Here is an 18,260-nt window from a genome sequence, read left to right as displayed (position 1 = left end):
AGTAATAGAAAGTCTGTCCAGTATAAATGCGTGTTATAAAGGTACATTGAGTCTCAGAGCCAAGTATAGTTCTGAGAATGTTCACGCTCCTGTCAATTGAATTGTGTTGTGACTTTCTAGTTGCTAAAGCTTTGCTGTCTTCTATACAACACAGCGGGGTTTTTTGTGCATTTTAAAATCAATTACTTCCTTTGGTCTTACGAGGCCACTTACATGACAAGAGGAGGCCTACTCCTTAGTAGCTTGGCACATTCAGTTGTTACGCTTTGCCAAAGGGGGCAAAGGTCTCTCTTAAGAAGCCAGCTTTTTCTGATTACAAAATTCAATGTGATTCATCGCCTATTTATCAGTATCCTTTTTTGAATCACAATGATTCATAGAGAGTAACGCCTACATTTTATATCATGAGGTAGTTTTACAATATTGCCAGTGCACGTTAGAGACATGATGTTTGTTTCTGGTTTCCTCAAATCTGTCAAAGCCAAAAAGATCCAGATTTGAGTTCTACTAAGGCAAGAAGGTATATTGTAAATAAAATTGATATATGATCTTTGCCCATTAGAATTCTGTAGACGTTTATTCTGATTTTTATATTAGCAGTCAGATGATATCTTATTTTTCAGATTTTTTAGGCTTCTAGGGTTGGGATTTTTTTTTTTTTGTTCAACAGAACAAAATAACAATCACTTCTGTTTTGAAGAATGGGAGGTATTTTTAAGACATTTTTGAACAAACAGCACTGGGATATAAGTCTTTCATCAGGATTAATTTTAGTTTCAATACATGGCACTTCACAAAGCACGGATTGCAGCTGCCTGTAACTAGAAAACTGTTCAGTTTTTCTGCTCAAGTATTTCTAAGAACAATTTGAGGGTCTTTTCCCACAAACTTTGAATCTGAATTAGCAGAACAGAAATTATCTCTACAGCTCAGTGTTCTGACAGTCGTGACAGTAGCAGAACACTTTCATTTCTATTGTACTCTTTTAAAATCAGGAGCCTGACATCGTATCACTTCCAGAATTCTGTGGTTATGCTCTCCATGACTCTGAAGCGTCGTTCCTCTGAAATCTGACCTATCTATCTGGCTACGAATTTCTTCAGATATATAAATTGGTATTTCTTATACAACTATCTTCCGTTGTCCAATAGTCTCAATTTCTATTTAAGCTCTTGTTTGAGCACAGCCTTGCAATCAATTTCTTTTGTATCCTGAAATAACTTAGTTTCATCAATATCTATCCAGTGTTAGAATGCAACAAACCCTACATTAAATAATTAAAATAGGATGGTAGAATTTGTGGCATATGTGAGTAGCCTGTGGCATTTCTGAGCTTGTTTCTCATTTGCATTTATATTTACAATGGTTTACGTTGCTGCAAGGGTATAAAATGCTGCCATTTCAAATAGGAACTCAGACCATTTACCATTTTATGTGAATTCCCTAAGTACAGAAAATAAAATATATTTTAAATTAAACAGCTCTATTATTCCCTTGTTGGGCTTTTTTTTTTTTTTTTTTTTGTCTGTTTCTGTTAGCAGCTACCTCCTAAACATTCTGGTAAATTTTATGGACTCTGCTTTTTGTGATCACAGTTTGTAATTATAATACAATTATAGGAATAAAATATATTTCCTACTGATTTATGAGTTGCTTTTGGCCTTTTCAAGTGCTTGGATTTACACCATTTCTCAAGTTTCTTCTGATGTTTTACTGTGCAGCCTCGCTGATAGGATGAACGGATTGCCTCCCTCCTTCCTTTTTATTTGGCTTTTTGAAGGATCTCGGCGTCACTGTTCTCTACAGCCCTTGCACAGGATTGCAATCCACTTGGATTTCTCAGGCTGCTGCTTAAGCTGTCCAGTCTTGAGCACTCCTCCATGCTTTGCATTGTGGAAATGCGACAGGAACTTGCATCTGGCAGCAGTGTTTCACGATATTCCTGGGAATACCTGGTTTGTTGTCACATCTTTAACATTCCACTCAGCCCCAGCTTTTTGCTTTTCTTGTTGCTATCAGAATTTTGGTCCTGTGCTGGTTCTGCAGGTTAGTACAGCAGACTGTAAAAGACTTTCACAAGCTCATACCCCTCCTACTCAATGATTAACCCTCGAGGTGTGCTTGTTGGCTGCACCCTGGCACAGTGGTGGTACATCCCTCCTCTGCTTAAAGATGTAACAAAACCATGTTGTTGAGAACCACTAGGCTTCTTTTTATATGGAATGTTTATTCCTGTTCTTTCAAAAGTATATTGTCTGTGTTGCATCTTTTTGGCATTGTCAGGTATCTTTCCTAATGGACATGTTCATTTTTTGGCCGTGTTTAGACGGCTTGAGGGTTGGATCTGAGGAAGAGAGAAGAAAATGTCATCCATAGTCTTGATCTTGTGCTTGGAGTCAGGGCTGGCATTAAAAGCAGTGCACCAAATAATCTATGAACTTCTTCACGAAGTCACTTCTTATCACGGAGCTGATTTTGATGCTCAATGTTTGCGAAAGGACACTAGGTATTTTCTTTGGTTTTGCAGGTAAATTAAGGGGGCAGGACGGTTTAGTTTAGAGTTCTCTAATTGAAACAAATCCGTAAAAGTTTTGTTCTTTTGTTCTGCAATGAGCTCAGTTTTCATTCCTGTAAATATTTTTTTATAAATTCATACTTGAAAAGAAAAATGGCAGGTCTATGGAGACAGTGGTACAAGCAGGAGGTGCATGCAGAAGTACTTTTGTTCCTGGTACAATGCAGAGTTCTAGGGTAGGAATGCTGAAAGGGAATACTGAGTTTTCAAAAACTATTTGTATTTACAACACAAAAATTTGTCAATACTTATTCTATCAGTTGCCTACGTAAGCCTGGGTCCTTTTCCCACAATCATGGTAGTTTCTAATGTGTAATTTGCTTGGAAAAAGACTGCTTTGGATAACTATTTTAAGTCCTACCAATATATTGCTGCTCAGTGCACACATCATCACATAAACAAAACAATTTCTGCCCTGGATTACACCTATGTTTTGAGTATGTGCATGGATAAAAAAAAAAATCCTTTTTATCTCTGCTTCTTGATAATGCAAACATAACAATACAAAATTCTATAATGGGATTTTTAAAGCAAGTCTTTATAGCTTTTTGCTGTTACTTTGTTTTTCTTGCTGCAGTTCGAGGTTTACTGAGTTTGACAAAAACCGTCTTTTGTGATTTTGTCAAACACTGAATTGGGGATATCGGCCACCGAGGCTCTTTTTATGTACTTTTTTGCTTGTTTGTTTGTTTAAGAGCATCGCTGATTGTGTCAGCAGAGTTCTTGGAAAGAGTTTTTTCTTTAGTTATGTTGTGCTCCCTCTGCTGACTCTGCAGCAACAGAACACAAAGTCGTACGGGTCCTTCCGTATGGAGAGGCTGGTAGATTGAAGAACCTGCGGATACTATGAGTGAAAAATAGATCATTTTCGTGATTGAAGAAGGTGCATCCTAAAGGCTTAAACTAAGCTGAAAGCCTCCTTGTACTCAGACATAATCAGGAATATTAAAAATTTGTAGACTAATACTATCCCTGCTGAAGAAGATTGCTGTTTTAATGATAACACAGCGAATGTGGGGTGCAGGGGGAAGAGATAGTATTCTTTCACTGGACAAGTGGAGAACTGAGACAAAAGTCCAAACAGTAGCTTTTTTTTTTTTTTTTTTTTTTCCAGGGAAAAGTAAATGCAGCAACGCGATGCAATTTTCTCTAAATAACCAGAACAACAACGAATAGGAATAAGTGATAACATTTTTCCAAGTCTTTCTAGAATTGATGGCCATCTCCACCTTCTAGAGACATCAGTTAATCACTTTCGGAACATAAAGTATCACCAGACCCTATGCCTTGCATCTAGGACCTGAAAACTGCCCTGATGAAAATGGTGGCGTGAACTGCTTGGCCATTGCCACGTAGAATCTCTGTGTCAGAGGCAATGAAAGAACTGAGTTATTGAAAGGGGGATGCAATTGTTTTGTCACAACACTGTCTTTTCTCTTTTTATAGTCCTTTTGCAGCATTCTCTTCTAAAAGATCAATGAAGGTCTTTAATTCAGTGGATGTGGTGCCGTCATTTAGGGTACATGTATTTTTGCAAGGCGCACATAAACCATTTTCTCATTTATCTTGAGTAGATAAATAAAATAAATATATGGGGATATCAAGCTGACCCTTCACCATCTCTAAATTTTTCTTAAAAGCCAGGAATGGTCGTGTCATCTTACCCAACTTATATATGACCTTATTTCAGAGATGGTCTGAGGCTGCTTTAATTAAATTAATTGGCAAAAGTCCCATTAAGTTCTGCAGCACTTGTATATGAGTTTACCTGAAAAACTCTGACATATTTATACATGAGATGAAATTCAAACTATTCCATGAAACGGGTCTTAAATTAAAAAAAAACAACACAAAACCAAAACCAATATTTACAACATGTGTGTATTTGTCCATATTTATACCTGTCCAAGTAGTATAATTATACCATTGCCTTGATTTTAGTAATGTTTCAAATCTGAGAGGCTTTAACTGTTTTTTTTTTTTTCTTCTGATTTTCCGTAACTCATGTGAGGTTAGGATGTTCTGGTTGCTTCATTAAATACCTCCAGGGTCATGTTTTCGTAGTTTTGTCTGGAAAGAGCGTGTCTAGAATGCAGTGCAACAGGCCTTTCAGGTTAGCTGAGCACAGGTAGCGTTCATGGGAAAGATTAGCTTGCGATCCAAGATGTTTTTCATACCATGGTAATCTCTTATGTTATATTTTATGTTTTCCTAATATAAAAAATGTGCTGAGTAACTTTCTTAGGACTTGGAAATCAATTCAATTTGCAAGTGCTACTGAATGGAGTAACTCAACGGTATGACAGCTCTCCCAATCAGCTCTGGATTAACTAACTGTAAGCTGTCGCTGGCTGATAGTTCAGACAGACATGTATCAGATGAGTTCAGGTGCCTTCTCCTACTTCCTAGCAGATATTAGGTAGCAGTTGACTACATGAGATTAAACGCAAGGAAAGGGAGTTAGTGTCATAGTTTCATATCTCAGTGTTTAATGTTATCTCAACTCCATTCCCTTTCACTTCTGCTCCTTCTGATGATTGACTGTTAAAGCATATTCATCTGACTTTATGTGAATAACACCTCTGCTACTACTCTGCATAGTCTTTTGCTGGCACATGAAAATCTTTTTAGACAATATTAGTTATGATTTTATTACCTGGATCTCATATGAGCATGTGTGAGTTTTACGAAAGGATCCTGGAGTAGTCTGTTGATTGGATGTTTTGGTGTTTTTTTTGTTTTTTTTTTTTAAAAAAAAAAAAAGCCACGAGAAGACTGCAATTAAATATTTTTTTTTGCAGAGGGAACTGTTGGCATTCATGTTTTATGGGGAGGAAAAAAGAAAAAATACACAGCAGAAATCAAATCAAGTTACATGCAAAATAGAAATATTTGTAAACTAACAATTAAACGTTGGAACAGTTTTCACATTTTCATTTTCAATAATGCAAGACGAAAAACAGCACATAAAAGATTTTCTTCAGTCTAGTATTTATAATATAAATTAAAACTGATCAATAAAATTCATCCGTTTCCAGCGCAACATCAAATTTTATTAAATTGAACAGGATATCCATAACTTGACTAAGATGTAGCAGCCGTATTTGAAGATTAGAACTTTAAAACTGTAATGAAATCCTTTGATTTTTATAACTCAAAACCTGAGGAAACCTGAAAATTCTTATAATTCAGAAATGTTTATGAGTAATTTTAATATGGGATCACTGATGCCTAGCTGTTTTGTTGTATAAAGAAACGCTATAATTTGCATCTTGTTATCTAGAAAAAGAGAAAGGAAGCACAAAACAGCTGTCTTGTGATTTATTTGACCTTAGATATTCTTACAGTACAGAATCTATTACACTGACGTCTTCAAGATTCCTCTAGCAACTTTAGATTTGCAGGCATCTTTGACTGGTATATCTGCATACCCGGTCACATGGCTGCTTTTTTTTTTTTTTTTTTACCAAACAAATCAGAAATATGTGCATAATGAGAGAAAGTTAAATGTTTTAGTCATTTTGTTGTCATGAAATACAGTAAGAAAATAACTCTTTACCACCTCTTTGCACAGACGCTGTAGTAAGCAGTAGAAATACAGTCCCTACTGGGAAAGGACACATTTTGCTTTATTTTATACAGCGATGAGGAAAGCCAAGAGAGGTAGAAGCCACACATTCTCAATTTCCCCCCACGGAGACACACACAGAGATAAAACACCCATCCAGTGCTATTGTTGGAGAATATTCCACCCCTCAGAAGAGATGTGCTTTCCTTAGCTGTGAGTCCCGAGAGGCACAACGTTCCTCAGCTGTGGTTAGGTTAAGTGTTTTGGGCTCATGAGCCCTCCTAGGTTCGTGCTAGACTGGGAGCTGAATTAAAGTCCATGGAAATTGTGCGGAGCTAAGGCCTTGCCAATTTAGATTTACAATATTGCCAAAGTTAACTGTTTTCAGTGGAAGAAAAACAGTTAAAAATATGCAACCTTTTTTTTTGTTTGTGTTCAGTAAATCTTGTCAGCTTAAGGCATTTTACCCTGCCAGAATCTTTTATTTTAACAGAAGACTTCAGATATACACAGTGACGTGTGTGTGCGTATGTATAGTATCATCGCTAGGTACCTCTGTGGACATCTTAGACAAATTAGAATACAGACAAATAAAACATAATGATTTTTTCAAAACTAAAAGCAGACATTTTTTTGTAGTGGAACGATTGAGCAAAGCCTTTTTAGTTTCCTGAAGATCAGAAGAGCTGCTATCACTGCTTGCGGGATGTTAGCCTCTGGAAGGGGTGGAGTTTACAGGCTTTTGCTCAAAGAATTGTAAATGGCTGCTGATTCCAGATTTTATTATCTTACAGTAGAAATATGAGTAGCATAAAATGAAATTACTTTGTGACCCATAGTAACTGATAGGTGCACCCATAATTCCCTGGTTTCCTATTCAGTGTAATCTTGGCATTTTTATTTCCCCTATTCCCAGCATACAGAACTTGTGTGATGTGAACAGATGCACAGAAAAAAAAAAAAAAAAAAGGAAAAAAAATAGTAATAAAAAACGAGCATGCATGAAACACAATCCCTCATATTAACTGATTGTTAAAATAACATATTACTTTTATTTATTTATGTATTTTTATTTTGCTTCTTCTAAAACTTAATTAAAATCTAAAACATCAGAGTTCTAAACTAGAAATAGTTTTACAACGAAACTACTCTGGCGTTACTGGTAGACTGCTGAAACAACTTAGCTGTGCTGACCGTGAAAACAGAAAATTCCTGCTAAGGAATTACTAAATTATTTTAGCTTTTGCAGTTTGTGCCTAGCGAGCCAGACCTCTGGACTTACGTGCCCATCCGAGTCTTTCTAAGCTGTAGGATATCTGTACGTAGGGAATTTCATGCACACACTGTGTTATAATGATTCAGGAGTTTCAAAGAACTAGCCATGTTATACATAATTAAATTCTCCGAAACATTCACTGTGTTATAAAGTGAAATACAGACTAGCTTTAGCTCACTGTTTAGCTCACAGCGATTTGCAAACTGAAGTCTTTTAAACTGAAAATACAAAGCGATAATGCCTCATGATTGTGAGAATATTTTAATAGAGTTTTTATGGATGATGCAGGAGAACTGTTTAATTTTAACATCTGCTTTGTGTGTAATAAAAAAAGTGACATCAGTGGCAAGTGATTAAGTACATCTCTATTCAGTGAGTGCCTTCAGCTCGCACTTCCCTCTAAGCGTGTACTCAAGCCTCTCCAGCTGCTTCTGTAGTGCAGGGGAGCTGCCCGTGTGAGTCCTCCTGCCTTCTGACGGCATGGGTGCCTGCAGCTGGTTCTTGGCCACACCGTAACCTCACGGGTGCAGCTGCGCATGTCGAGTCCTACGGAACTCAGGCTAGAACTGGGGCCCTGCCTGTGGCCGTCCTTCTTCTTCTCCCTTGAGGCAGCTCTCCAGATACAAAGTGGGCATAACTGTCAGTGTCACTTGCTTAAAGGAATATTAGCCAATGTTTAAATTTTAGATGTCTGGTTCTATTTCATTTCATTTTATTTCATTTTTTTTTTTTTAAAGATGTGTCTGGTTAATTACAAAACCAGACTCTTAAGAAAGAATCTCTTCTACTTTATTGCTATATTTGGAAATCTGTTTAAGGAAAACAGTTCCCAGTGTTGATGGCCAGGGATTTGCACTTCATGCTTACAGGAAAAATGACTATTTGAAAGATACTGTATGATACCACGGTACTCTGATAACCTATAATGTACTTTCACCAGATAATTGTCACTTGTGGCAGTTAGAAATTCTGTTGTTTACTCATAGGCAGATGTTACTTTCATTAAGGATAATACGAGACTGTATATCCCATGCAGTGGCTGAAGCCTTTGGGAAGACGGACACCTGGCTGACCATTGGGCTAACCGTGCCAACAGTTCACCCTTAAACACCGTTTGATTTACAGGACTCTGCTTTATCAGTTGTGTAGTAATAGGAGTGGCAGCGTGAAGGAGCTCCAGGTTCCTTTTTTTGCTGTAGTAGGGGGAACGTGTATGTTGTGTAGCATGGGATACAGCAACATCTCTTCCCACTGCAGTGAGAATTTATTATCTGAAATTTTAAAATAAGAAAGATCTCTTACAACCTTTTCTGTCAATGTCCAAAGTAGAAGAACTAAAGGGTTATGCTGCGAGTCCTAAACAGCAGAAGAATGATGGTGACTTTCCTGAGGAAAGATTAAGAGAACTATCACCATTTCTAGCCATTACCACCTTAGCACTTCAGCATAGCTGATGGGGAGGACAGTCACTCTCTCACTTACCTGTAGGCCTGTCAAAACAAAGGATGATCTCAAAATTATAGAGCAGATCTGTTCCATTGTATTCATTTTGCAACAATGGTTTTGGTGGTGTGACAGAGTAATTTTGAATCAAAGTAGATCAAATCAAAGTTCCTGTTATCTAGGGGTTAAAGGCTACTTACTTGATTGGGTCTAAAGTCCAAACTAAACAGCCAAAGCGACCAAGTTATTTTTGTTCCATAACATCTATGCTATTTTTAGATTAGAATGTTCTTTTTATAAATCATGGAAAATTAAAGACAGACCCTAGTTATAAAACAGTAAGTGCTTTACACTTGCTGTTACTTACAAACTTTTTCATAGTTGAAATATATCTAATTTTAGTTCAGCTAAATGTCAGAAGAGGGCTCAGAAAAAAATTTTATGTCTCAATCTAAATTCACTCAATTTGCTGAAGATTTTTTGCAGATTGAAGCTCTTTATTTGTTTACGGTTTTCAAGATCTGCATAAATACATATGTAATTTGGAATGTCACAAATTAAATTTCCTTGAGCCTTGGGTTTACCATTCTGGGATAAAACTTTTGACATACTTGAATGACTAAAGATTTCAGATATTTCTGGGTATTTGAAGGAAAACCACCACTATTTAATACCAACTACTTTTTTTTTTTTTTTTTTTTTTTTTTTTTTTTTCCTTAATGTGCAAAGCCTTAAGATTTTCAGACACTTTGGAATAATGATGACTAGAATTTGCAAAACTGAAAAATTAATTGTGGAAGACTTCTATTCTTATGCATGCTGTTGAGAGATGCAATTAATGCCAGTGTTATCTGTCTGTTAAAGAAAAAAACAGTGATTTTTTTTTTTTTTCCAGTTATGCTGATTTAATTTTGCATCATTGAGGGTTTTTTTGTGTGCTTACTAAAGCGCGCAAACATTCTTTTAAAATATACTATTAAAATTTAGTTGTATTTCCTCTGACCATTTGTAATTATTTAGATGGTTATTTTTCCCATATGTATTTTTGCCAATTATTCACCTATTGTTCTGTGAGCCGCCTAGTTGTCCCTGCTGCCTTTGGAAGTACAGATGAGATCAGTTCAGTCTAGCAGGATACCTCTGACAGCCATTCTGTTCTAAGGTTAGCCTGAGCCCTGGGTGCCAGCGAATCTTATTTGCTTTTACGATATTGAAACGTCAGAGCCACCCTGAGAAGAATCTCAAAGCTGGGTAAAGTGCCCACCGCTAGCCATGCAACGTTACCGTACAGCCTGTAGCTCTGTAGGGTGACAAACTCAAGCCAAATGATGGATGGGGCCTAAACCCTCCTCTAAAACCCACACCTGATTGTGAGTTTGCATCTCAGCCCTTTGGATATGAGAGAATTGGACCTCAGCTCGGGCCCGAATGCGTTACAGAGACAACTAGCTTCTTTTAAAATGTCTATTTCTTTTTTTTGTTGTTTTCAGGGATTACAATGGTTGACACAGAAATGCCGTTTTGGCCCATTAATTTTGGAATTAGTCCAGTGGATCTGTCTGCGATGGATGATCATACACATTCCTTCGACATAAAGCCATTTACCACTGTTGATTTTTCAAGCATTTCTTCACCACACTATGAAGATATTCCTCTTGCAAGAACTGATCAGACAAGCATTGATTATAAATATGATATCAAGCTCCAGGATTGCCAAAGTATGCTTTTAATTTTTTTTTTAAATATTTCCTTCATGTTCATATTTGCTCCATTCTTTGGAAAGTGTGCTATCAGCAAAAGGATTTAGAAGTATTCAGGTGCCTAAATGCCGGTATCCTGTGTCATCAGAGATGTGCACAAGATGTTCTTGCAGATAGAAAAGACAGAATATATATAGCACTCCATCACAATGCTAGAACAGCAGTTCAAGATTAGGAAAGGTATCACAAATTATCTGTGTGATAGTATAAAATTACATGAAATACTTTTTATTAGATACATGAACCTCGCCGTTTGTTTCTGAAAACTCTCCTATTCATGTATCTTGTGTGTAAATTGTCCTTTGAAGATGCACACAATGCAGAATACGTATCTGGATGTTAAAAAATGCACCAGCAGGCATAGCATATTAATTATTAATGTGTGTAGCTTTTAAATTCCAAACAGCCTAAGAAACTGATAGAGTAGAAATCTTGGCTATATCTGAGTCACAATGCTGGTAGAACTTTTATCAGTGTTCCTAACGCAGGCATAACCTTGGAGCTTCATGGGCTAGGATTATTTATATCCTGTGAAAAATGCTGCTCTTTCAGTTACAGTAAAAAAAAAATTACATGGAACTTTCCTTTTAAGAAAGGAAGTGACCTATTCTTAAATAAGTTTTTACTGCTTTCCTGTTCAAAGTAGGAGTGTGAGGTTCTTGCACCTGGAACTTTAGTAAATATCTGCTTAGCCTACCTAGATCTGACATCACTTTTTTTTGCAGTAATCTGTACAGGAATTTTTTTCAGGAAATTCTTCCTAGGAAAATTATGGTATTTAATTTTGCTTGTACAGCAAAGCAGGTGCTGTCTACCTCTGGTTACTTATGAAATAAATTAAAATACATTTTTCCAGGGAATAATTTATTTTTCTTTTGTTTGATTAGAAATACCCATAACACTTTAATAACAAGCTAGAGAGTGCAGTAGAGTTTAGGTAGGATAAATCCTCTTTGTCTTTACTTAGATAATTTTCTACTTTTCTTTTCTATTCCTAGTTTATATGGGAAAGAAAATTTTCTCGTTTGTATAGTGTAGCCAGTCTGGAAAAGAAAAGCATTCACCTCATTGTAATACTATGTCTGTTACATCACTCCGGAGACATGATGTGATGTAATGTTGTAGTGTGAAATGTCACAGCTTTCTTCTGTGACCAGTAAGGACTGACTTAAATATACCATATTTGGTTGTTTGAGCTTTTTCAATATTACAAATTGCTCTCTTAGTTAGAAACTTCCAGAAGAGAAAAGGAGCCTCTAAATTGCATCCAAAGTAGAATAGTGTTCCCCAGGAGAGAGAGAAATTTATTTAAATATCCAATATCATATTATCCAATATATATAATACCCAAAAATATATTATTGAATGTATAGGTCTATCAGAGACTTACATATTTTTTTAGACTACGTTAGAAACTCCTGTCTGTCTCCCTGCAGTAGTTCTGAACACTTTTGAAGTAATACAGCTGGATTAGACACTGGGAAAAGTAAGGCCCTTGAAGTACAAGGTGTCCGTATCTAAATTTTTAATATCCCTATCTTCAAATCATTCCACACTACAGAGCTGAAAAGTGAATCTGTAGTACACTTTCTACATCAGAATCTGACTCTTCAAGGTTTTTCACCATATATACCACCAGTGAAACAGCTGCTCACAGCTCACATCCCTTTACATCCTTTACTACTCGTTGTGTATGATGTAGCAGACCTCTGAGTCTGGCTATGTTTACTCTGCTTGCTTTTGATTATTCCTTGCTTTCTCTCCTATATATTTACTTATACTTTGAGTTTATCATTTAAATCTTCTCTATACACAGGTGCAATCAAAATGGAGCCTCCTTCCCCACCCTATTTTTCAGAAAAAGTTCAGTTGTACAATAAACCTCATGAGGAGTCTTCCAACTCCCTTATGGCTATTGAATGCCGTGTGTGTGGGGACAAGGCCTCTGGATTTCATTACGGTGTGCATGCATGTGAGGGTTGTAAGGTAAGTCTGAAGTAAGATTTGATACTAATTTCGTCTGAATAATCACCTGCTAAAATCAGAGAGCTGTGCTTTTTAAAAAAAAGTTTTAGGTCTTTAAGTAAATCGTTCCACATATACTGTGGGAGTTTTTTAAAATACAATTTGCTTTTTCGTATTATTAATGTTACTGCTCTATTCAAATTTTTTGTGCATTTCTTCTACTTCTGGCAATTATGCAATCGTATTTCACTCCTGTTCTCTTGGAGGTCGCTTGCAGAATCTGAATTCATAGGACGCAGCAAAAGCGGACTCATGCCCCACTTCAGAGCTCACTGCTCTGAGCAATTTAAAATTCAGGCTCTGTTATTCTGATTGATTACAGTTTCTTTACCCAATTTACACATTTCTAGGTCACTACAGAAAAGTCTAATGGCATTAAAGAATGTGGCTTTCTGCTTTAAAACTCCACTGGCTTTTTAATGTCAGTGATGTTTAGTGTTTATAACACATAAAGGACAAATGAGTGGTGTAAAAAATTACCATCCTCAAGAACGAGAAAAGAAATTCCAGAGAAAGAAATTAATAATAATTCTTTGAGTTCAAATAAAAAACTAATAGTAAAGATCCAATGCAGAACTTAAATAAAATTTGTAGCAATGAATTAGGAACACACATAAAGCAATAAGTATGCTGTTGATTATTAAATGACAGTGAATTATATAAATAAGACTTGAAATTATGCTTTTATTGTTACTATTCACTGTGAGGAAAAATTAATTGTAACAAATAAAGATTATAAGTTTGGATAAACTTTATTAATAGATTATGAGTGATCTGAGAAACTATCTTTTAACTGTAAAAACAAAGAATTATGAATTTCCATAGTGATTTCTCTCTTTAAAAGACTTCTGTACAATAATTTCTGTGAGTTTGGCACTGAGTTTTTCGGTTTTTGATATGCCAAGGTACTCTGCAAACTCGCAATATCCAAACAATAGAGAAAAACTAGAAAATAAAACAACCTAGAAAACAGAACCCAGAAATTAATATTGCTAAATTTGTCTGGCATTGTGCAAAACCAAAGAAATAGAACAAGTGAAAGAATATAAATTCTCCTTAAGTACTCAGGCTCAAAAAGGAAGATAAATATTTGAAATAGAATTTTAAAAAGTAGTTGGAAGATAAAATTTAAACAATCAGATAACCCATAACCTTTTCTATTTACTTGAGAGCAAACTGCTAGTGGCAGAAATTTTGGTTTGTTGTGATTTATAAAAAAAATTTCTACTTTGGTAGTGATCTTTAAATTTTGAAAATTTTATGGTCTTTTTATAACAAATTTATTCTGTGAGTAGGGGACCAAACGGAGCTTTGCTTCCTTTGGCATAGTGTTCCTCATGCTCAGCACGTCTGTAGAGCTCTCCACTTAGGTCCCTGCTGTCCTTTAAACCCCAGTGATTCCCATAAGCTTCCCCAGCGATTAGAGGCTTTTACCCCTCTATCAAACCCTTATTGCAAATGGCTAATAAGATCAGAACAGGAGCACACTGACAAGCAGACAGTGTGATTACATTAGGAAATCTCACAGAAACGAAGTTAGATTCCGTGTGTATACAGAAAAGAGCTTTGTATGTATAGAGCAGTGAGACAGCGGCACTGGCAGTTTCTTGCATCCTTTTACATGCTTTTATGTTTACTCCAGGGCTTTTTTCGAAGAACAATCAGATTAAAGCTAATTTATGACAGATGTGATCTTAATTGCCGCATCCATAAGAAAAGCAGAAATAAATGTCAATACTGCAGATTTCAGAAATGCCTTACTGTTGGAATGTCACATAATGGTAAGTGCACATAATGTGCTTTAAAATAATTATGTTTCATCTGAAAAATAACACGAAACATTACTATGATTACTGAACATGCTGCTTTAACATCTAGAGTCTTTGTTTCTTTACACTAGGCACTTTAGAAACACGTATCAGAGAGATTGCCTCTGAGTTTAGGAGACTATGAATATGATTGGAGATAACTTTCAATATAAAAATCACTTACTGAGATAATAGAGAATGTAACATTTGAGTTGGATTTACTCTCCATCATTCTTGCTCTTTACACTGTTGGTTGTTCTTACTAGGATAATTGTTATTTTTCAGTTCATTGTCTTATTTTCTAACAAGACTCTTTTGCACGCTGTAGCTCAATATCCCTTTCCTGTGAGCAGAAAACTTAATTTAATCATTAAAAATGGACTAGAGAGTTTACTGAAAGTTTGTGAATGATACCAATTTGAGCGTGATACATAGGACACTTACCGAGGACTGTTAGCATCACTGGGTTAGCACTTCCTCACGCTAGAACACAACATACTGTAAATGCCTGGGCCAGACCCTGTACTGTTTTAAAAAAACCTGTCCTCCTCCTTCCTAGGATACCCACATCTGGGCATAGATTCCAATGTGTGGTAAGTAGGAGTGCAGTGTTTCTCAGCATGCTCGTTCAGCTGTCGGCCTCTCGTCGTATAGTGTGTATAGCTGTGATCCCTGTGTAATATGCGCTGTCTGCCCCCTCCACCACCCCTCCCATCTGTGAACTGTAAGCAGCTTTTCCATTTTGAGTGTGTTGTAGTCTTAGATTGCAAAGGTGTTTGCCATTGTGTGTGCTTCTGTGATTGCCGTCTTTACAGTAGGTAAGCAGAAGCATTAGGCGTATCATGACACTGCTCTCTTGCACAGAATTTAGAAGAAAGTCCCTCTAAACTTTAAAATTAATGTATGAATTCATGTGGAAATACTTATGAATGTTTGGGCAGAAAGACATAATGAAGATTCTTTGCTGCGTTGCTTTGGCAAGGCTGAGTAAAAACAGGAATTACATGTCATAACATAGAGACTTATGTAATTCTAAGGGTAAAGAATCACAAATATGACTGGGAAAATAATTTCTCTGTGGTTTTTTTAGAACTTTCATTATTTTCAATATATAAAAAAAATGAGAGTACTGTCCCCAAGAGGAAAGCCTAACTGTGGTTTGTGAAGTTAATACATGTAGTGAATGTAAATTGGTATGGGAAATGTTTTGCTAATAGCAAATATGGTTTTCAAGTTCCTGGGATGCAACAGTAACACTTAAAAATAAATCTAATTTTGAAATGCTACTGTATTTTTATAGTAATTCAGGAGGTTTTATTATTATTATTTTCAAGGTGCATGCCAAATTCTCTCATAACCTAGCAACACAGCTTCCAATTATGTCAATGGGAACCATGTGCAGTTCTGTCAAGAAGGGGAAGGCCAAGACCGTTCTCTCTGGCTTAGTAACATAAAGGGGCCAAGAAATATTTTTATAATTAAGTTTTCACCTGCCATTTTTTCCTGTTCAGCCACTGCCAAGGCAGAAGCTGTCACGAGCAGGGGCCACGGTTATGGGAATCAGCGGGAGGCATAGAGAGGAGGGGGAAAGGGCAAGGCCATTTGTCCCAGGGTTTGAAGGAACGCTTTCATTTGCTCTCACCATGAGCTCACTTGACAGGGAGTTAGTAGTGTCTGTATTCAAGTATTGGCTTCTACATTTGCCTTTTTTTCCTTCTCTGGTTACCTTATATTGCACGAAACAACACCCTCGGTCCTCCATCATCTATAAACAAACAAATTTTTTAAAAGGAGCTAAATTTCGCCTTTGAAGACACAGGCCTGTATAAAGAAGCATGCAGAAATGCAACACTGGATGTTGTCAATGACACTGAGACATTTTTGTCCTACATCTACAGATTAAAGTTCATTCGTTTGGGTGGTGAAATTATCTGAATTTTAAATGCTTGGAATCAGAATGTGGGTTATTTGTGCCTGAGGGTTCCATTCTATGACTATCTGCATAGATGCATTATTGCAAAATGAATAGGGCGCTTACAAAAATGGGGAATGCAAGGAGACACTTAGCAACTACAGCCACATTTTTTCACGTATAAACGCTACATACCACTTGGCTGAAGGTTAAAAAAGACAGTAGTGTTCTCATGCTTTGAATATTGTTTTCCTTTCCTTCGCTAGCCACAGTGCTGCTCTGTGTTTAACCCTTAATTGCTCAGATTGTATTCTGAAGTACCACTAAGCTTGGTTCTTTTGTTTTAGAAATGTCATTAATTTTTTTCTCTTCTGCGAAAAGTACTATTTATATAAAACCAACTGCTGTAATGGGAAAATGAGCATACATGGCAAGAGGTCTTTATTATCAGTTCCGGACAGTCTGGGCACATCCCTCCAGTAAACTCAGAGAGATATCCACCTTGGCTTTATCTTGTGTTTTCTAGTGTAAGAAACTGTTTCCAGCCCATTTGGGGACTCATTTATGCTCAAAAAATAATCTAGACAATCAGAAGAGCAGCGTGCTATGCAGAATAGTCTATAAGCAATCATAGTGACTTCTCTAAGCCATAAAATGTGTTGTAAGAATACGTTTTCTAGTTTTTTCCAGAGAAAGGCAGAGGATATAATGTAGCATGTAGTGTATTGCTGTGTTCACTATTGGTTTTGTATCACTGACATTCGGAGAATACGTAAATGAAATAACTGCCAAAGGAAAGAGAGAGAAATCATACATTCCAGCTGCAGGCACATGCTCAAACTAGCACAATCTTCTATTACCGTGAAAGAAATTGCCATCTGAACCCCTTCCCCCCTTGCAGCAGAGGCAGCACACCCCATTTCCAGATCCCTTATACCAGCTCGCTGGCTTCTCCCTGCCCTTCCCGCCCCTGCACATCCTGTCTTGATCCAGTTCCCAGGCTCCCAGGAGATAAGGAAGCTGGGCCTGCTGTGAGGGTAGGTGGAGGAGAGAGAAGATAGAGTAGGAAGGAGGATAAGTGGTCCAGGGAAACAGAAGATGAGGCCAGGGTCACAGGAGGGAGGTGGAGAGAGAAGCAGAGAAGGGAGAAGATCATGCCACCCATCCTTGAAATTTTCCTCAACCACCAGAAATGCTGTGAACTCTTATCCACCCTGTGAACTCTCCTTTTTTCCACCCTAACCTCTCTAAGTATCACTGATCCCTCCTCTCACCGAAAAGCCCACTTTCCAATTTCCTTCCGTAAACCTCCTGGTGCCTGACTCCTCCCTGACTTTTGTCTCTGTCCTCTGAAAATGGCAATAACAATGACTTCTCCAAAAGGAAACTACTAGGCTAGTACCACAATTTTGCCCCAAATTTTGCCTACAATGCTAATAAACATTGAACAGAATCTGCTGGAACTAATATAATATTTATAAAATATATTCTAAACTTTTTTTTAAAAAAAAACCCTAACACTATCCTTTTGCCTATCAAATTATAAGATAGGAATGTTTGATTCATAACTCTTTAAATTTATATTCTAAACAAATTGCTGTATTTAAACACACTTTTGGGTCCTGATCACCTTCTGTTCAGGAAAATTTATTCTCATAATTCATTAATTACATCAGAAACCTTCCAAGACACATAGTTCATTAAATAGGGACAGTGGTTAAAAGTGGATCATGAAAGAGCTACTGCTATTAATCCATCCTAAAAACATACATTTATAAAGAAACAAACACATGTGGAAATGATAGATAAAAACATTAAAGATAGATAGATAGAAGATAGGTAGATATAAGATAGATAGATAGATATAAGAGATATAAACATATAATCCATACA

At 36.6% G+C, this 18,260-nt stretch overlaps 1 protein-coding gene across 1 annotated transcript in view; it reads left to right on the top strand.

Moving 5' to 3' along the window:
• The window catches only part of PPARG (peroxisome proliferator activated receptor gamma), a 57,978-nt gene that overhangs the window by 24,238 nt on the left and 15,480 nt on the right, over positions 1–18,260 (top strand). The window contains exons 2-4 of the mRNA XM_086755324.1: positions 10,353–10,580; positions 12,439–12,608; positions 14,290–14,428. Coding sequence (XP_086611450.1) covers positions 10,361–10,580; positions 12,439–12,608; positions 14,290–14,428 — 529 coding nt within the window. The 5' untranslated portion in view covers positions 10,353–10,360. The remainder of the gene's footprint in view (positions 1–10,352; positions 10,581–12,438; positions 12,609–14,289; positions 14,429–18,260) is intronic.

Source organism: Chlamydotis macqueenii, chromosome 10, assembly GCF_036417535.1.
Source record: "Chlamydotis macqueenii isolate bChlMac1 chromosome 10, bChlMac1.mat, whole genome shotgun sequence".
Classification (NCBI taxonomy): domain Eukaryota; kingdom Metazoa; phylum Chordata; class Aves; order Otidiformes; family Otididae; genus Chlamydotis; species Chlamydotis macqueenii.
Note: the sequence above shows the minus strand (reverse complement) of the source record. Positions and strands in the feature narration are given on the sequence as shown.